At 40.5% G+C, this 20,917-nt stretch overlaps 2 protein-coding genes across 10 annotated transcripts in view; both read left to right on the forward strand.

Annotated features, from left to right (window-relative positions):
- Positions 1–8,565, forward strand: part of LOC141927898 (phosphatidylinositol-binding clathrin assembly protein-like) — a 33,221-nt gene extending 24,656 nt beyond the window's left edge. For 2 of the 7 annotated variants that reach the window (XM_074835279.1, XM_074835283.1), the window contains 6 exons: positions 88–219; positions 337–367; positions 852–984; positions 3,070–3,126; positions 3,461–3,568; positions 4,158–8,565. In XM_074835279.1, coding sequence (XP_074691380.1) covers positions 88–219; positions 337–367; positions 852–984; positions 3,070–3,126; positions 3,461–3,568; positions 4,158–4,172 — 476 coding nt within the window. In that variant the 3' untranslated portion in view covers positions 4,173–8,565. The remainder of the gene's footprint in view (positions 1–87; positions 220–336; positions 368–851; positions 985–3,069; positions 3,127–3,460; positions 3,569–4,157) is intronic. The other 5 variants (XM_074835281.1, XM_074835284.1, XM_074835282.1 and 2 more) reach the window with 3 other exon arrangements.
- A 1,279-nt stretch (positions 8,566–9,844) lies between these two features.
- Positions 9,845–20,306, forward strand: VBP1 (VHL binding protein 1). 3 transcript variants are annotated; one of them, XM_074835289.1, is made up of 6 exons: positions 9,845–9,969; positions 14,385–14,509; positions 15,593–15,659; positions 16,118–16,216; positions 17,974–18,112; positions 19,091–20,306. In XM_074835289.1, exons 1-6 carry the CDS (start codon positions 9,877–9,879, stop codon positions 19,159–19,161), a joined length of 594 nt encoding a protein of 197 aa, XP_074691390.1. In that variant the 5' UTR covers positions 9,845–9,876; the 3' UTR covers positions 19,162–20,306. The 3 variants fall into 3 exon arrangements, with proteins under 3 accessions (XP_074691390.1, XP_074691389.1, XP_074691391.1); XM_074835288.1 differs by lacking the exon at positions 19,091–20,306 and adding an exon at positions 18,461–19,084 and having other exon boundaries at positions 17,974–18,166; XM_074835290.1 differs by lacking the exons at positions 9,845–9,969; positions 19,091–20,306 and adding exons at positions 10,004–10,438; positions 18,461–19,084 and having other exon boundaries at positions 17,974–18,166.
- Positions 20,307–20,917: the final 611 nt, after the last annotated feature.

A 20,917-nucleotide genomic window follows, 5' to 3' on the forward strand; every position in this document is an offset into this window, starting at 1 on the left:
AAAATACCTCCCTGGCTTATATGGATGTCTTTTATTAAATGCAATGTAACTGCTTTTTTAACAGTTGCTTTTGTGTTCTTTATTTAGCTTTTAACTTTCTAGATGATGTATTGCAACCCACAGTACCACCACAAAGTCAAAGAGCCACTTTAGCCAACCAGCAAAGTGGAAAAATTTTGGCAAATGACCTTGATTCTTCACTTGCTAATCTAGTGGGAAGTAAGTGTGAAGCTTTTAAATCTAAAACTTTCCCATTTGTTACTGAAAACAAAAATTCTTCCTCCCACCCCCTTTAAAAATACTTAGGGATTTTTTTCTGTTTCTCCTTCCCCTCAGATCTTGGGTTTGGAGGAACTTCATCCAAAAAGTAAGTGGCATATGTTTACTTACAGTATTCTCACGTGACTGTTTGGTAGTCTGTGGCCCAGTTTACCAGCACTAACATGGCAAGAGTTTCAACTCTTAAAAAGTACTCTAGTACAAGAACAGCATTGAACCAGTAAGTTTGTGGTCAGTCACCATAATAGTCAACCTTAACTTTTGAAGTAATTCACTTCAGTTTTGCAATTGCTGTATTTTCGTTTAAGTATTCTTATGAAGCACTGTAAAAGATCTTGCAGTTACATAAAACTTCGGTTAACCATTATGCTGTACAGTGCAGTAATGATAGTTTACTTTTAAAACAGAACCTCCAGATTTCATACTTGAACAGAGATACATAAGTAGTTGCTGAAATTCTGAGTGTTTCTTCCACCCATAAGATTTTAGCTGTGTATTGTATTAAGGCATGTTTTGGGTTTCTGTTGTGATGTGTTACTTTAGCTGTTGTCTCTCTAAAACTAATACCACAGTTTCATTTTTAGATCAGATATGCAGTGGACCCAGCCTACAGAGAAAAAACTTACTGGTGGAACAAACTGGCAAGCAAAGACAAGCACATCAACCACATGGAACCCTACTCCCTTACCCACTATTCCACATATGGTAATTTCTGTACTATTGAAATCAGGCTTCATTCTAGCAAATGCTACTTCCCTGCTTGAATTAATTTTAAAAGAATAGCAAAGGCTGTTTGGGACAAGACTGGGGGCAGAGGGGAATGATTGTAGGATCACTTCTCAAACTGCATGAGGTAGAGATTTTCGTGTGCTTTATTTCCCCTCACTGTAAAACTTGTCCGTTGAAGACTTAAACAATCAGCCTTTCACTTGAGATGTATCTCAGTTCATAACTTCTTTTTGAATTGAAACAAATGACCCCAAACCAGAAAATTTACGTGCACGTTTGAGATGCTCCTACCCCCCTCCCACGCACACACATATACACTCACCTTTAAGAATCCTAAGAATGTGTTTCAAGGGCAAAACTGCTGTTCCTTCCAGTTTTCACTCCTTTTTCAGTTTTATCACATGAAACACTGCTACACCCCTGCAAGGCACCTTAACTATCAGGTCAAGCAGCACTTTGGACTTTATGATAATGCTCAACAGTATTTTGCACTGTGTTAAAAATATGAAGTTGCTAAGTGGAAGCTTTGTAGTTATTTAAATGAAGAATTTTCATTTATTGGAGCAATGTTTGTAGGCAACTGACTTATGCTTTTAAAAGAGATTTTTTGGAGTGTCTTTTAATTCATATATATTCATACAAATACACACCACTTCTGAAATATAACTGTCTTAGAAGTAGAATGTTCATCTCGGTTATATGTACAACTAGGGTAATTACCACATTTGCTATGAATTTTGGACTGCTGTCTGACTTTATTTTCCAATAAGACCAGCTTTGCCTGCAATGCCTGTTTTCCTCATCTTACATGAGTGTGCTCATTCAAAATTATCAAAGTTGAATATTAAATCTGGTATTGGACTCAAAAATGAAACTCAGAAATTCAGATGAGGATGTGTCAGTTGCATAGCACTTTTATGTGAGACTTCTGAGACCATAAAATCCTTTTATCCCCTCCTGGTGCTCTAGAACAGGTTATGTTAGAGTGCTGATGCATTTTTATTTTTGAAAGATAGAGAGCACCTTGGCACACATTGATCACTGTGGATTTGGGTTGTGTGTTTTTATTTCATGTGTTCATGTTTAATACTTTCTGGTCTAAGCATCTGAGTGCTCACTCATTTGCTTGGAATTCCAACAATTAATAATGCAAAGAACTAGCTCAGCTATGAGCATCTTTAAAAATCAATGCTGGAAAGGTCTAACTCTCCTGGCTTGGACTGTGGCATTCAGAGTACTAACCCTCCAATTCATGTATAGTCTGCGTACTCTTCCATAGTGAAGTATTTTAACTAACACTCTGTTTTTAATAAAATTAGCACTACTTAACAATGCATGGCAATATGAAGTGCATGCATCGCTGTGCCTGTGAACATAACCTGATATAAGTTATTACTGGCTTAAGATGCTCTTCATTTTTCTTTTTTCATATTGTGATATGTTGCAGACATCAGAAATTAGTATGCGAGCAACATTTACCTGACTAAACATGTGTTGCTGTTTGTTTCTTAAGCTGAATGGTCACTGCCTTCCTTGTTTTTTTTCTGTGCCCTGCTCACACATAATGGGAGGAAGAAGGAATATTGCATGTCATGCCCTCTAAAAGCTTTACGCAAATGTTTGTGCAAGGAATAATACTCAAGTCTGGCTAGGTTTAGTCAAATTTCTGGTTTTGCTGTAAGTCTTACTAGTGATAGCTTTCTAGGCAGGCAGCCTATCCAGGTTGAAAGGCATAGTTGCTGTTGTTGTTGTATTTGCACTTTTTTCCTTCCCCTTTAATTATTTTAATGAATGAGTTGAGCATAGTCAGACAGTTATGGTGCTGGACTTGAATCCATCCCTTGGTTAGAATTTCCAGTTCAAATACCTCTTAAATAATTTTCTGTCCTTACTCCTTTTGCTGTGCCAGAATGGAGTACACTATCCTGGATATGTAAGTCAATTTCTTGTAAATACGTTGGATATTTTAAGTATTGAAAAATATGTATTTTTAACAGTCTTACAGATATTACTAGTATGCATGATCTTATCTAAAGTACATTAAAACTTTCTTATTTGAAGGTACCTGCTCCTATCGCATACCCATTGACCACACCTCAAGTGCCTGTATATGGAATGGTAAGAAATGTGATTGTCTTGTATTCCTGAAAAACCTATTTGTCCCCCGTGGTTAGTTTCGTGGCAGGTATTATTATGCTGAAATCATCCTGCAACTTATGTGTATTGTTTTGTAAGGTCAATAGTGTGTGTAATCTGATAGCTTTTTCACACTGTGCGTTGGAAGAGATTACTCAAAATTTTATACAGCAAGCTTTTTTAAAAGCTTTGACTTTACTATGTATGTGTGTGTCTATATGCTTATTTTCTACTATACTTACAATGTGAAAAGATAAATCTAGAATTAGTTTCAATTTTATGTACCTGTTTTGTGGGGTTTTTGTTTTTCTAACAGGTACCTCCTCAGGTTGGAGCTGCTCCTTTGATGGCACCCCAGTCAATGATGTATACACAGCCTGGTTTAAGGCCAACAAATCCTTTTGCACCTGTTTCTGAAACTCAGGTGAACTGTGTTCTTTAATTTTGAGATCACATTTTCTGAAACTTTAGTCTTGGTATAAGCAACCAAAAGCTTCATGAAGGGCTACTAATATATTTCTGTATTTGAAAGCGAGGGGTTCCTCAGTCAAGGGCAACAGCTTTTGCTGGCAAAGAAGCAAATTCAGATGGTGAGAGCATGCAAATGTAGGAAGCAAGGAAGAAAGTAAAAATCAGAGATCTAGTGGCTAATTCCTTACTGTGTCAATATTAAGAAAATGAGTGGTAAAGATACGTAGAATTTAGACTTTCTATGACATTAGCTGGATACTTGGTTTAGTTACACTGACCAGAGCAGTGGTGAAAGCTTTATGAAAGATCAGGTGGTGGGTAAGTGAAAAAGGCATGGACAAGAGATCATTCAAGTTGAAGAAACTGTGTGCTCCTGTCGTCCAGATATGTTCATCTTAATGTTCTTTGGGGATTTTTTTAAAGTGCCAAAACCTATAGTCTTAACTTGCGAGTAACAAGACAGTTGAATAGATTCATAATTCTACAACACTGAAAACCATGTGTTATGTAAGTGGCATTAATATGTAATCTCTACTTCACAGATACAGTTTATGTAGAGCCGCCAAAGCAGCAAGATGTGAGAACAACCAAATACTGGTAAAAAAAGAAAAGACTGAATTTCAATCTTTCCATGATGTATTCCTGAACAGGGCAACTGTTTCTACCCTGTATAATACAATATTATTTTGAATTGCAATGCTTTAGAGATTCTTGTTTATAACAGTCACTGCAGTGTGAAGTCATGTTTGTTCACTGGTTTTTCTTAAACTGCTCAGCAGAAACCTGTATTTTATTGAGGTTGACTCAGAAGGTTCAAGTGGGATTATCATCTTCAAAGCTGAGAAGAGGGGTTACGTGATTGCTCTACAACCTTATTCATCAGTGGATTACCTTAGGAATTTAACTGAGGATGTGAAAGCTATTTATTTTCTCCATAAATTATGTGGCTGTTGTAACCAAGACACAACACAAATGAAGTTGAGCAATAAAATTTTTATATGCTCTAATAAATACTCTGATAGAGCAATGCTTATATTATCATAAGGCCAATATTGTGTGAAATCAGACAGCTTTTTCACATTAGAATAGCTTATAGTAATTTGCAGACTTTATAATGTGAGTTTGAAATGCTGTGAATCAACAAGATATATACATATTACATATATATATATATATATAAAAAAAAAATATTGCTCCATTGGTATGTCAGTGTTACATGGCTAGTTGAAAGAGCCAGGCTCTGATAGGGGCTGAAAGTCTGTTACGGGGTAGGGGAAACAAGTGTGTTAGAGAACAGCATGTGCAGCTGCCAACAGGTGACAGTAGCTGCATTTCCATCCAGTGTCCTCTCTGCAGGTGGCATCTTTCATAGCTCAAGGAAGAGTAGCTTTGGGAACCAGTGGATGTAGGTATTGCCAATAGCAGCAAATGGGAGCAATTTGAAAACTTTGTTGCTAACTGCAAAAGAGGCAAGAGATCAAATTTTTTTTTTTTTTTTTTAGAAGTCCATTAGGTCAAAAGAAGCAAACCTTGCAGTAGTGCTGACACTTGTGAACTGGCAACTATATTGAAATTATCCAGCTGTAGAGAATAGCTTGTGCTGCTTTTCTGAAATAAGATCTGAGTTGTAAACCACATAAAAGTAATTATTTTTAAACGTGTAAATATGTGCAAACTTTTAGATAACCTTTTCTTTAATGCTGCAGTAGTCTTTTTCTTCTGTAGTAATTTCAAGGTAAAAATGCCATGTTAAGAAATCTGGACTCTTTTTGAGAGGAAAATCTTTTAAATCTACTAATTTATGAGGTATACGATTCATGATGGGTCAGATGTGTACAGACTTCTGGCATGTCTTTTGTATGTAACAATATTCCTCCAAAACAGAAATTGGCTATGAAAATGCCTTATCTTGTATTTTTAGATGTCTGATAAAAAGTGATAGCATTAAAAAAACCACTTAATAACAAGTAAATTAAATTGAGAGCAACCTTTCTTCCAGAAGTTTTGTGGCAGAATACAATGAAAAGCTCTCCTGTAAAACAACTTCTACTAATGATTAATATTAAAGCAGAGTTTTCAAAAAATGAATATTTTCTATTGTTACAATAGACCTCCAGAGTACCATGTCTTTTATCTTTTGGGGAGTCTGTAATTGCAGAAATATCTCTGCCTCTCACTATAAATGCAAATAGGCCTGAGAATCTTGTCAAACTGTCCTGTAGAGAACTTTTAAAATACAGCACTTTCTTGATAGTGGGAACAAGCCTTCTCTTTTTCTAAATGCTTAATTCTGTCCAAAGAGTGCAAAAGTAACATTTCTTAACCCTATGGAAATACTTTTTGCCAAATGAAACAACTCAAAAGAAACAAAAAACCAACTCCCAACCCTTGCAATCTGTAACCGCTAGCTTTCTGGGACATGTAACCTTGCAGAAATTTAAAACTTGGAGTTTCTGAATGTGTATTGGTTTTTTAAAAGAATTTGGACTGGTATATAGCAGAGTTACAAAGGGCTTCAAGCTTTAATCCACCTTTATTGGGTTGAACAATTGTACAATTTAAAGCCAATGAGTTCTTCAGTGCCTACAGTTACCCTCCGCATGACGAGGGAATAGATGCCATTTAGAATGGGTATTGTGTTGAGGGGACTGTTTACTTAAGAAATAGTGAAATTCCATTGATTTATTCAGCATTGAGAAGTTTTGAGTTCAAATTAGACCAGTACATGTAGTAGTAAATGTCTGGGCATTAATGACAGAGCTGAAAGCAGGCAATTTCTAGCACTGTAAGCTGTTAGGTCTCTTTCTCATACCGAGTTGTACAAGTAATAATCCATTATTTTATTAAAATATGCAAATAAATGCCTGGCAAACAGTATATATTTGTTATAACTTCATTGCAGAGTGTTCTGAATATCTGGAATGTACTTTGCTCAGAAATGAATTTAGTACTAGGTATAGTTTGCACTACATCTGATTTGCTCTGGATTTTTTAATGGTTCTTTGGTATGCTTTCTTGTAGCAAAGCTGTCTGATACCAATTTATTTAGTATTAAAAAAGGAGAAACAGCCACAAAGTACATCCTAAAAACTTTATAAGCTACCTTCTTTTTAGTCTCGTTCGGAATGTTTGATACATTAAAACACGACTTTCAGATTTATCCTTCTGAAGAAAAGACTGCTTTACACACATCTCTGCACAAAGGTGCAGAGGCCTGCTTTTTGCCAACCTCTTCCTTGTGCACATATTGGAACGCATAAAATGGCAGAGTACTGTGTTTTAAATACCATAGTTCATACATTACAAGTAAAAACCAAGGACTGGATATGCTGTCAAGGCTTTTTGGGCTTACAACTTGTTCTCCACAAAAACACTTTGAAGACACAGGTTGTTCTTGAGGGTGACTGTAATAGCCCGCAAGAGTTGCAAATAGTAGTTGTGATGAGTGAAACACTGAAGAGACATGTATATACATGTGAGTTTCCCTTTTGTTTCCTTCCAACTTGCTTGATCAGAATCCTGTTCTGAATACTTCAGAAAGCAGGTAACTAAGATGTCACTCCATGTTTGTCTGAACAAGGAGGAAGACTTGAAGTATGCTGTGCGCTTTGCATTATTGTACTTTAGTGGGTCGTTCAAGCCTAACTGTTGGGCCTTCATGCTGCTACAGGGAGGCTGTGTTTCATGGGATATACCGTAACTTCTGGGGGAATTTGGAAAGGTTGATTGTGTTAGGCCTGTTGGACTTGAAAGTGTACCTCTTTTTTCAATAACTGGGGTTTTCTAATGTTCTCTAGATATAGTTTGACTTTGCCTCTGATAAGTTACTGATTTTTTTTTTTTGTAATTTTGGACACATGTACTAGAGAAATCTCAGTTCTGTGTACATAGTGGTGGAATACTTGTAGGTTAAAAATAACGAACGGACTTTTGTTTAAAAAAACACACACAAAACCACCAACAAAAAACCTTCTGATTACAAGATTGAATACAGGGTGTATCCCCATCTGGGTTTTTTTGATGTGTGGCAGGGAGGGTGGGGTTACAATTAGAATAGTATGCACTGTGGATCGGTGCTTAATTTGTACATAAAAAGGAAAACTTTGTTTTGGGTAGTTTGTATTGTAAGGACAACATCTAAAGGCACTGTGTATCAGTCATTTATTTCCATTTAAAAGATTATATTTTTGAGCAATGGAAACTGTACATGTTATCATTTATACATTACTGATGGTTAGGAATATAGAAAACCTGTTGCTATTACTCTGAAGATGTATCTGACTTGTCATTGATATATATACATCACTGCATCACTACTTTGTGCAGATTCTCATGATCATTTATTTAAAGAGATTGTAGTAACTGGTAGAGTTACAACAGGAATTGTAACATCAAATCTTTCAGTAGATCTCAAATGTGTATCCTTGTGATTAAGTTTAATCCTTTACCAAATGTTTGGCTGGAATTTCATTTTGAAGCAATGACAAAATAGGTGCTGGAACAGATTTCCCTCACCCCAACTCACACTTTACATTATTTATTTAATAGGTCTTGTTTTGTATGTTATGTTTTTTCCCCATAACAGGTTTGTGCCTTTTATTGGATATTTATTTAAAAGGAGCTACTATAATTTAGGTTGTTCAGGCTTTTTTTCAGATGTATTCTTGTACAGCTGTTCCTTTACATGAGTTCCTCCATTTTATAAGAATACAGAATGTGTGGAAAATATACTAGCCACAAACTGGAAAAAAATTTTGAGGGTTTATGTTCTGGGAATTAATAATTTTTTAAAAAGAAGCCTAAGCACAAGACTGGCTGTGTTGATATTTTAATTGTGGAACTTCACAATTTGTTAATACACAAACTGTTTGTTTTTTAAAAACTGCTCATATCCAATTATTTGATGAAACAAGTTTTGGAAAAAAAATAAACTTTGGCACATGCAAGGTGTGTGTGTGTGTACGTGATCATTCTTGAATGTGTTCTCAGGCTTAAGGCTTTCTATAAGACAAATAGTAGCAGCTGAATTAAGATGCTGTATTAGTTTGTTACTCTTCTGCATTTACATTTAATGTGGTATTATGCCTTATTCAAATTATCAGTGTAGTTTAACTTCATCAGTTGACAAGTTTTCCTTTGATCCAATTTTCGTTTGGGAAGTAGTGGCTGTTTTTTTTCTGTGCAGGACTTGATTGAGGGGTTAGTGGGGAGGGGAAGAGACAAAGCTGTTTCTATCACACCGGGCTGACTTCAGGTTCTCTCCTGAGGTGTCTCACTGCATCCAAATGAGAAATAGCCTTAACCAACACAAAGTTAAATATTTGGCTTTCTCATGATTTTGTACTCGGTCACTATAGGAAGTGTAAGGGTTGTTTTCATAGATCTGCATGTTACCATGTAAAAAGTCTCAAGAAATCAACAGCATGAAAACTTAATGGTGGAGTGTTTATTGCTTGTAGCTGCTCATGGGCCTTCTGATGCCTCCAGGCTGGCACGGAGGCTTGGGGTTTGGGAAGGTGTTTTAGGTTTGGTTTAGCTTGCCTAAAGTTAGATTAACCAGTTCCCCATTTCAGCACTGTGCTAAGGGCCCGGAAAACACATGCTAGTAAGATCTGTCTCGTCCAGATGTTTCTTATTTCTAAATTAGAAGCCTTGAAGACCAGTATTTTTAGGAGCTGCTGCTTTGTTTCATTTCACTGTAGCGATTTGGTTCCAGGTCGGAGCTTGAACTATTTAATAGCTCATTCTTGCTGTGCCCTTGCCAGCTCTCTGCTTCCTATTGATCCTAAAGCCAGAGGCAGCAGCCCTGGGCTCTGGAGCTGAGGGGCCAGGCTGGGCTCTTCGGCCCCCGTGTGTGGCCGGACGTCCCCGGCCTGCGGGAGCCTGACCCCGCCCTCTCTTCTGCAGGAGCAAGGGCCTGATGGCGCGAGGTGGTGGAGATTTAAACGTATAAATACTGGGCGAGCTTCAGTTCTGATCCTTTAGAAACGTTTATTGTAAATTACTAGTTAAACGGCCTCCGCCTTCCCGCGGCACGGCCCGGGGCAGCGCTCCCGCCCGCTGGGCGCGGTGAGGCCCGGGTCCCGCCCCAGCCCACCACTGCGCGACGCCTTAGGGCGGCCACGGTCCCGCCTATCGCCTACGTCATGGCGTCACGCACAGCCTGGCAGCCAATCGATGGGGTCGCGCTCGGCGCTGACGTGATGACGTAGCACGCCGGCGTCCTGGCGAAGGCCGCGCACGCACCGTCGGTTCCCCAAGATGGCGGCGGCCACCAGCAGTGAGACGGGGTGCGGCGAGGTGGCGGCGGGCGAGAAGCGCGGGCCCCTCGGCATCCCTGAGGCGGTCTTCGTGGTGAGCGGCGGCTCCGCCGGCCGGGCCGCTCCGCGCCCCGGCGGGGGGGTGGGGGGTAATGGGGAGAGCTGCGCTTCAGCAGCCGGGCCCGTCCCCTGTGAGGCGGCACCTGCGGCGGGGCTGCGGCCTGGCGGGCGGGCGGCGCCTGAGGGAGCGCGGACGGCGGGGAAGGCGGCGGGGCTGCCCCTCACAGCCCGCCCCGCTAGGCTGTGGGGGCTGAGCGGGATCTGCCGGCCCGGCCCCGCCGAGGCGGGGGAGCTGCGGCGCCCTCCCGACCGCTCCCCCGGGCCGCCCGCGCCCAGCGCCACGGGTTTGTCCCGCGGGCCCGCCCTGCCCTGCCCTGCCCGTGGCTGTCCTGTAGGCTCGGCCTGAGACAGCCCCGTACCGGAGCAGTTCTATTCCCTCCAAACCGAGCAGGGTGCTGTGCCCCGGGAGCGGGGGGTGCTTTAGACCTGAGGACTTTTATGGGGTGAGTTGCCTTGTTTAGATTCTGTTTTGGCGTTATTAAGTACTAATACGCTTTACAGAAAACTCAGATCCCCGTTTTAAAGCATTACTATCTTATTTCGCTGGTTAACTCACACGCCAGTGATGAGCGTGTTATGAATGAACTCTCCTGTCATGCATACTAAGCCGTGGTTCCTTGGGACGGCTCCTCCTGCACAGAGCACAGCGTTGTTACTTCTGTTTCATCTCAGATAATGCTGGACCACGCTCCTAGCACCTCTCCCTGCATCTTCCTCTCATAATCAAGTTCTTGATTATTGAACAGAATCCCTCTGCAGAAGCGACTGCAGTGTCCAGATAGGTTTCCTGACTTCTCAAAAAAACAGCAAATGTGTATCTTTCAGAAAACAGGCTGAACTTGTTTATCTGACTTTAAAAAGTGATTTACCAAGCATTTAATAATTCTGTTGACTGGTTGAAAAGAAGAATTCATCGACTTACACAGTGACATAATGTCAAAATTATGTGGTGTTCACTTTCTGCTATAAGCTAGGTCTTGGTGTGCTGTCTTGATGGCTATTTTATTTTGTTTGATCGATAAGTATTGATCAGACTGGCTATACCTGGCTGCCTTGGTGTCATCTTGAAACGTCAGATATGTGCCCTGAACGCTTTGTTTATCATGCTGCTTTAGTACTGAGATTTTCTTGGACATTGAGAATCTGTATTTCTCAGATCTGTCTTGATATCTTTGCCAGAGATGTTTGGACTGATCGGGTATGACTGCTCTTATAGAAATAAGTTGATTTGACTTACAAGTACTACACCTAGAAATACCAAAATGTATTTGCCTGTGTGTCTTGCTAGGGCACAGGTCTTGAACAAACGGTTGCAGTACAACTTGCTTTCAGTGCATCCAGATCCTACTTTTTCTTTAAGGTTCTTTAACAGTTATTGGGGTCTGGCAAATCTTACTGGGATGTAAAACCATTGCTGCCTGTGGCTAACTTCTTTCCATCCCCTTATGAGAGACTAATGTAGATGCAAGTGAAGGAAAGGGTCATGGCTTCAGCTGCCCTCTGAGACCTCGATCATCATGACAGAGGAGAACTTGTGGTCTGTGCTGCAGTGGAGATGGGGAACAGGAGAAAACCAGCCTCAGCAAACACTTTGAGGGTGACTGTCACATCCCTCATTTTTGTGCTGGTAGCTGTTGATGCAGTTCATGTTTGTTTCCATGCTGTCCCTCTTGATACTTGTGTCTGAAGCATCTCACATGCTGTACCATGCAACCTGGGAGAGTTCTGGGGCTTGTGGTTTAGTTCTGTCCCTCTGTTCTTCATAACTTTGTGTCTGGATCTAAAACCCATTGACATTTCCTAATTCTTAGTTTTGAGAGGTGCTTTAATGAAATATGGATGTGTCTGCAGAAAAGATCCTGAATGATGATCTTAGAGTACTTGGATATAGATAGGCTTTTTAATTCAAAGTAAACATATGCTAAGAAGTTTTTAATGGTATTCTGCTCCACAAAGTGAACATACTAGTGTCTTGAGGATGGTTTTTATTACGGGTTTTTTCTTCAGAAAATAGGTTTCTGTTTTAAAAGCATTACATACTCTCATGATGATAAAGACTTCCTTATCAGTTGCTTGACATTTGCCTCCCCCACGTGCTACATGGGCAGTCTTACTGTGAATCTTGTCTTGAGAGATGTTTTCTTTAAGTGTCTTGATTCAGTAAAGGCTCTTCAGCAGTTTGTGGCAGATACCTTTTCTTAGGCATTGATCTGTGAATTCTTGTGCCTCTCCAGATTTCAAGTGATATTAAGCACTAACTGAAGGTTTCAGTGGAGTTTAAAAAACACTCCAGATAGAATTTTCAACTGGTTTCTTTTGTGCTGTTATCCAGATGTTTCCAAATAAAATGCCTTCCTTATTCGCCTTCCTTAGCGTGCCTGTGAGTGGGAGGACACTGAAAATGTGTATTTTTTGTCATGTTCTCTGTATATGCCCATTGGTGATAACAGCTCTCCGGAGAAGCAGAGTGAGTTCCTGCAGCTCTTTATTTGGGTCATCACTCAAAAGATAAACATAAGGCCACATGGGAATGTGCTATCCTGCTCTATTTCAGGACTTTTACGGTGTTCGTGTAGCTTGGCTTGAAGTTTGCGAAGACTGTGTTACCTTTATGGTGTACAACAGTGGTGTTTTGCTAGTGAATTTTCTTCCTAAAAAGATAAAGATGAGTTTGGGCAGAACCTGTATGGTAATTCTGCTGCTGAGATGCTGCATGACACACCATGAAACAGGGATCCTAATAGCATTGACACCCAGCTCTGCTACAAAGCTGTTCTGTTCAAGCTCAAAGAAGTGACCATGTCTCAGCCTTGCAGTTGGGCAAGATGGGCCAAAAGCCCAACTAGCGGGACTTGGAAGTTGCAGTTGGAAAACCTGGGTGGTGAATCTGAGCCCGCTTTGGACTGGGGCATTACATAGTGGGAGGAGATCACCAGTATACAGGGAGCCTGGATTCACTTCTCAGCATCTTCCTACCAGGGGGACTTGGGTTCTGTCTTCCCTGTCTGTACAAACAGGGCAGAGGTGGGGGGTGAGTTGTTGCCCACCTGGTTTTTTTTCTGTCTTGGGTGATTTACATGAGCAGAATAGCTTCCACAAGAGGGAGTTTTATTTCAGAACATCCCTCAGGCCTCACTTCTGCAACACTTGCCTGAATCTAATCCTTGTTTTTTTTGGTTAAAGCTTCTCTACAGGCTTCGTCAGGAGGCAGGAATGCTTCTCGTTCTGTTGGTGAGGTAGCTTAAGGCATTTAGTCTGAAATGTGGTCTCTTGAGTCCCGTTGTACCACCTAGATAGTGCTGCCTGCTGAAGTCTGTTGTGGAGTTCATATTTCTACTGCAGATTTCCTTAATGATAAGGAAGGTGGGTGACTTCTTACCTAGGTTCAGTAATTTCATAGTAAGTTTCTTCAGGCAAGAGAGCCTAGGAGTCATAATGAGGGGAACCAGCTGTATGTCTCATATTACTGTAGTCTTTTTCTGAGGTGAAACTAATGGAATGGAAACACCTAGTTAAAAAGGAGAAGCTTAAGAGGCCTATGGTAGGTTTCCATCAGATTTTACAGAATTACTGCAGTGGATGAGTGTGATCGTCTTGAATTTTACATAGGTAAATGTTGTCAAGGTGAGAAACGCGCGGTTGATCTCTGGCCTGAGATGCCTTTCGGGAGGCGAGAACGCTGCCGGCAGGCAGATGATCTGCTTCCTGGGAGTCTGAAGGAGGCACTTGCAGAGGTCAGCATCCTTGCCTGCTCAGGCCTGTCTTCTCTGGCTGCTTTTCCAGTTGACCATAGCACTGGCTGGGATTGTTCTCTAGAGGTTTCCGTGGCTTCCTGCTGACTATAGAAGATGCTTTTGAAGACAAGCTGTTTACTATCATAAAGCCTGCCTGAGCACATACCACGGTCTTCCCCCCCCCTTTACCTGTTTCTCTGCCACAACATGCTTGATCAGGCCGTGATTATTTTCCTTCATCAGTCTTACCCTAAATAGTTCATAATCTGATTAGCCACAGAGAAGCATTATCCCTGCTTTGCAGATAGGAAACCAAGAGTTTAGCCAGGGTCTGAGGGTATCCATCCCTGTTAGGTGTCACTGGACATCAGCCAGGACTGAAAGCACCGCTAATGAGGTACTAGTAAATACGGTTATGAAACAATCCTTACTCCTATTCTGTAGTTCTCTACCAAAAAAAAGGGGGGAGGGAGAAGTGAGAAGGTGGCTAACTAAGAAAGCAAGCTAAATAATTTTGTACTTCACTCCAGAAAAAAAGACATTTGTTTACATATAAAAACCCTTCTAGACTTAGCTGCAGTAAGATGATAGCATGACTGTATCTAGATTTCTGTAAAACTCTTCTAACATTGAGGGTTTCTTTTTCCCCTTAAAGGAAGATGTAGATTCTTTTATGAAACAGCCTGGAAATGAGACAGCAGATGTAGTTCTTAAGAAGTTGGATGAGCAGTATCAGAAGTATAAATTTTTGGAACTTAATCTTGCTCAAAAGAAAAGGAGGTAAGTCATAATTTTTGCAGAATTGGAAAATGTTTAGCATAGTTCTGTTTTTTAAAAAAATAAGCCTATTTTTTTTAATATCCCAAGAGGTAAAAAGTTGATGTTAGGAGAGCTAATGTTTGCGGTACTTTCAGGAAAGCCCAGCTTTTTTTCTTTCCTCTTCCTGAGAATTAGATGCAAAAGAATTTACAGTATTGCTGAATTGGTCATTAGCCTTTAAGGTCAAAAAGTATTTCTGTAGTCTCTTAATTTTGTCAGCCTAGTGTAAATAAGAATACGTTTTGTCAAATGACTACTGTATCAAGCCTGTAACTTTTGGTTTAGTGATCTTATCTCTCTTCAGTAGCTTCAGTCTTGGTCTGAAGCTAGGCAAGAAGCAAATTTTTAAAAGTTAAAATCAAAGCTTCAAGTAATATTTTCTTTCAATTAAACTTCTTTCACGGACAAATAGCCCTCATAATTTCCACCTGGAGGCCTGCTTTGGCAGTCCCTGCAGCCTGAGCATGGTGGTCGCAGAGGAGGGCAGCCTGGGAGGCTGGTGGGGATCCCAGTATCTCTGCTAGGCTGCTGCCAGGGCTGTCGAGGAGGGGGATGCCCTGAACTCTGGAGAGAGCTTGCGTTTTAACAGTGCCCCAGTCTTGTAGCTCGAAACTGTTTGCTAGAATAGTTTGCGGACCTCAGAAGAAACACACTTGTTTTGTTTTACTTACAGTGGTAAGTGATAGCTTCTGTGTTTCTGCTGAGGTTTCCCTCTCCTCCAGGGAGATCAGAAATATGCAAAAATACACCATTTTAGCAAACAGGTAGCTGTTACTGTTAATACGTGTTTGTTCCGGTTTGAAAGCTGTGTGGATTGCTCTGCTGCTGAAAACCAGTGAGCCTCAGTATGATAAGAGGCAGGTGCAGCTGTAGCTGAGATGCCTTTACATGCTATATCTTTCAAATCTGCATTTGTAAGCCTGGAAAGCTGTTAGATTTTCAAGTTTTAAAATGGAGGTTGGATTGTATAATAAAACTGATCACTTGTTTAGGAAACTTTGTGTCTCTGTAAAATAATAAATTATGACTGTTGTTAATTCACAGGCTAAAAAGTCAGATTCCTGAAATTAAACAGACATTAGAAATTTTAAAACACATGCAGAAGAAAAAGGTAAACTATTTTGAATATCTAATGAGTATGAGAAAAGCTAACTACCTTTCCACCCTAACAGAACACATTGCAAGAAATGTTTTGGAGAGCACACTTAATATGCCTTTATAAATAACAGAATTGTTTTTAAAGGTATGTAGTACTTTTTGAAAGCTAGTTCACAAAACATTAATGTTTGTAATGCAAACTTCACTTTTAATAGTGTATAGATTGCAGCTAAGCTTTGACTTCATCTCTATTCTTTATAGAGATTTCTATATTGTTTTTAAATATATCTTTTTAAAATGCTTTATTCTTGGAGCTCTAATATTGAAGTAAAATCACGTAGAGTTCCACCAAAGTTAATACTGTATCAATGGCAAAAAAGCAGAAAAGTGTGCTCTTTACTGTAAGTTTTATGTCTTTGACATAAGTTTCCAGTGAAAATAGCAATTTTAAGTTTTATCATTTGTCTTAAGGATTCCACAAATCCAATGGAAACCAGATTTTTATTGGCAGATAATCTCTACTGCAAAGCTTCAGTTCCTCCTACAGATAAAGTTTGTTTGTGGTTGGGGGTAAGTAAAATGGAACTTTCTCTGAAACTGTTTAAATAACTTATAACAGGCTTATAAAAGACAGTGTTTGTTGCTGTCTCATCTGTACTTCTAGTGGCTGTGAGCATAATTCTGTTCATGTGTGCGTAGTGGAGCTGTGTCCTGCCAGCAGGGCAAACCTAACAAGACAATTTCAACGCGTTAGTGAAGGTTTCATGTTCAATTTTATTTGGGCTGACCAGTAAGACTTCAGAGAATTGTAGTTTTGGTGGATTGCTCTTTCCAAAAAGCATATTCATGAATGTTTTCCTTACCCTTCTATCACTTTGTGGTTCAAATTACCATCCAGCATTGCCTGGGATGGGAATGTGCCTGGCAAAATAACTTAGTTTGGCAAGTAGCTTCCCATCTTCTCTACATTATTTATAATTAGCACCTTGCTTTTCCTTTTCATGCACGTTTTTAGGGAATGATGGGATTTCTGTTGCAGGTACCTGCCAGCATTTAGAGTGGAATTTATGCTAAAGACTGGTGGAATCAGAACTCAAAACACAGATTTCTAAGTACTTAAGCGAAATCAGGTTGGGACATTTTATATTCAGAGGCTTCCTTATATGTGGAGATAACCTGCTACTGTTTGAGACTTTTACATCCTGGATGTTCCCAAATCCCTGTGATGGCTGCCAAACAAAACTGCTTGGTTAGGACAGAGACCTGGTTGACACGTGCAGCATCCAGACTGATGGGGCAGTTACTCCCAACCTCTCCTGCTTCTTTTCTACCATAAAAAGAGATTTGTCTGATACCTGTTGCTCTTAAGAGACTGTCTTCAGAATTCACAAACACTGACTTTCATGGAGCATCCCAGGTTTATTTTGTAACAATATGAGAGGAAATTCATCCTATTGATGGTTCATACAGGAAAACTATAATGAAATGCCACAAGCAGTTTATTATATTTAGGTGTTCTTGGCCTTCTGCCTCTCCCCCTTGTTGCTTACAGTCTGCATGTTGGGCTATGCATATTGCTATTATTGGGGAAACTATGTCTTCTAGTTATTTTAAAAGAAGAATGGCTTATCTCACTCTTGCAGCTCTGTGTAGCATTCCCTGGGATCATGTCTAGTTAGTAGTATGTGGCTCTGCTCAGTGCATAGTTCTTGAATGGGACAAAGCTTCGTTGGTGCATCTTCACTTGATACTGCTCTTTTATCTCTTCATGTGGTAGCTTCTTACTGAAAGAAAGATTTGTACATTAAAAACCGCCACACTGTAGGATCGGAATTTATACATGTTGTATCTTTAAATACCTGTAATACTTCTTGTTGATGAGGCGTGCCATTAGGCCGTTTGTCAGTGTTCCACACAGAAATCCTAAGGTTAAGCTTGAATGCAACAAAAACTGTTTCTAGAGTTGTGTGGCACTTGAAAGGTGCTGCTAAGAAACATGAAGTCTCTCGCTTTTCAGATATGGTGAAGATGAGATACTGATACCTGAAAGGCTGAACGCAATCCACAGGGAGAGAAATCCCTTGTTGCTTAGCTATAGGAAGTGAACTTTTTTTTAAGTCACTAGAGGGATTTGTTCCTCAGTTACTGAAGTGGTGGAGGCCTCAGGTGGATTCTGATATTGCTGGTCCCGATTCTTGTTATCTCAGCCTGCCAGGACAGCCTTTTGTTAATGTGCTAAGTTATAAACAACAGCCTGAAATAAGCTTGCTGTAGCTTATTGCTTGCAATGCAGGAGTAAAAGCTTTTATCAATCTTTCTTTTTTTAGGCCAATGTGATGCTTGAATATGATATTGATGAAGCTCAGGCTTTGTTAGAGAAGAATTTGTCAACAGCCACAAGAAACCTTGATCTTCTAGAGGAAGACCTGGATTTTCTTAGAGATCAATTCACCACTACAGAAGTCAGTATCCTTTTTCTTATTTGCGGGGGCAGAGGCATATGTGAAAGCTCACATACAGGTAATTACCAATTTCCTGATGTGTTTTCATCTTTAGACTGAGTGCCCTTAAAATTCTGGAGCACTCTGGGAACTTAACCTTCTCTAGCAGTGAGGCGGGATGTTGTGTTTCCCGTGCTGAGCTGGGGGTTGGTGTGTTGGATGTAGCCAAGCTTGTGTTTGTGATTGGGCCCCCATGAAACCTGCGGCGGTGGCTGCAGTCCTGGGCTGGGGGCAAGCGGGAAGCATGGCTCGTGCTGTGGGTTGGTGGCCGGGTGGCCATTGCAGAGCAAAGCGACGACTCCTTCCTCTCTAGAGCATATGAATGTTGTTCTTCGGGCTGTTGCTACTCATACCTGATTCAGCTGCCATCGCAACGTTCTCTAAGAACACAAGCCCTGCTGCAGCAAGCTTGGTGCTAGCTTAGGCATTGCCTAACTATTTTTTTTATTTCTTTATACTATTGTGAGCCACCGCCAGGCTGTGGGGATTTTTTAACACTTTCTACTTAAAAACTATCTTAATGATGAGGGTAGCTGTCAACTGAAGCATTAGATCTAGTAAACAAAGGCACAACTAGTTTTTTCAAGTTAACACTTAAGCTGTCTTAGTGCAGCAGGAGGTTGTGGATGCCTGAAATAGGCAAATACAGCCGATATGGGCAGGTTGACTGAAATCAGGAAAGAGTTAGCTGTTAAGTAAAACTAAAAGTCTGTTTCTCTGTAATATTTTTGGAGGTTTTAAAACAAATGGTATAAATGCTGCAGTTATTAACAGTTACTAGTATTCCTGGGCATTAAGGCTTTGCACCAAGTCAGCTTTCATTAAATGGTTTCTATATTGACTGTTACAATTAAGTGTTGTCAACTGTATAACCTGCTTTTTGCCTTTTTTCTTTTCTTCTTTTCTGAATGCATGAGCTATTTCCTTAATTCCACACCCTCAGATATGGCTAGAGTTTATAATTGGGATGTAAAGAGAAGAAACAAGCAAGACCCTTCCAAAAACAAAGCATAGTTTTGCCAATTTTAAATGTGGTTTCAATTTCCAAATATTTTTTATTTAAACACCCCCAGAGTTCATTCTTAAGGGACTGAGTTACTTTAAGCATTTCAGTAAATGGTAAAATATATGAAAACTAATGGTGAGCACCATTTTATTTATTTGTAAACTCAAAATTTGGTTTCATGCATGCTTCATGAAATTAATTATTTGAAAAGGCACCATACAGTCCAGCAAAGGACTTAGTATTTTGACCAGACCAGTCTGTCATAAATAAATTTCTACCTGAAAGCTTGTCTGAAAAGTTGAGGGGCACATATGAAATGGAGTCTGACATTTTAGCAGGTTAAGGTAATGCAGGGGTTTACTTTTTCATCTCTGTGTACAGCTGATGAAGTTAAGTCGACTGGGGCTGGGAAGACACACAGCTGTAATGTTCTAGGAAACGGAAAAAAATACAGTGAAGTCTTGGATTTTGTTTCAGTCAGTTAATTGGCAGCATCAACCTGTACGCATTCCGGGATATCCCCTTTGGATGAACTTGTTTTTAATAGTTATTGGTTAGTTAACTGCCTGTTACTGAACTCTCAGCACTTTACATACAACAGTTTGTGATTTGTCTTCAGAGAGGAGTGGTAAACGGAGGAAACAGCACAAGCTATGTCGAGACTGCAGGTGATCTCACCCTGTTCTTTTTCATACATGTGCACACGTTGCTTATTTTTGCAAATGCGTTGAACAAGGACACCAAAATGCTGATAGCCTGTAAACAAGAACCCCCCTATTTACAATCCCTTAGACAAGATGTCCAGTTCAGATGTCTTAACACTCTCAGCCTCCCAGGTGGTGAAACCTGTATTAGATAAGGATGGGTTACTGAAGCATGACTTCTGGTGTTAACAGTTGGAGTATTTCTTTGGTTCTTACGAAGCCTTGCAAGATTGTTGCCTTTTACCTCTGCAGTTCCTTTCTAAAATGAAGTGCTCAGCGGTGATGTCAGTGGCTAATACTCACATTCTGTGATTGAGAATACAGGTTTCACTGCAAAATAAATGCAAATGTTAACTGTTCGGTCTTCATGTAAGAAACAATATACCTGTAAATTTTTTGTACTTTTATTTCATGATATTAAAATAGTAAAACTAAACAGTTGTGGCAAACACCTGTTTTTGTGCATCTTTCTTTGTGGGAGAAAGGCAGGAATCTGATGTGTGGTCTTTTATAGTGTTTCCCTCCCTTAACTGGGGGCAGGGGGGTGAAAAAATTCAGTTGAAGCAGCAGACGTGAGAAGTGTAGCTGCTGAATACTGGCTTGAATGAAATGGGGAGTGTGAGTCAGCGCATCTGAATTTGTGCATACAAGCAACTGATGGGACAGCCCTGTGGCCGTCAAAGGGAGCGCTGCGGGGACCGGTGTGAAACGGGGACATCCTTGCTACCGGTCACAGGTAAGTACCCAGGCTTGGCTCATCCCCGCCTGCCCTGCAGGGTGATACCGTTTGTTCTTTGGCTGTAGCAGAGAAACGTTGAGACCCAACGTATAGTTTGAGTGAGGGGTATCTGCCCGCTGCTCCGTGAGGCTGAGCGTGGGGCTCAGGCTGCTTCTCTCCCGTTTTGAAGAGCATCAGCAATGACAGGAGAGGCAGCTGCAAACACAGGGCCTGATTTCTCTTGCCATTTTCTCTTCCATTTGGATTAATGAGATCCCAACAGGCTAAAGCGTGCGCCTCCCTCCCTCGGGCTGGTCCGAAGGCAGCGACTGCCTGCCTTTG

This window comes from Strix aluco, chromosome 10 (genome assembly GCF_031877795.1).
Source record: "Strix aluco isolate bStrAlu1 chromosome 10, bStrAlu1.hap1, whole genome shotgun sequence".
NCBI lineage: Eukaryota > Metazoa > Chordata > Aves > Strigiformes > Strigidae > Strix > Strix aluco.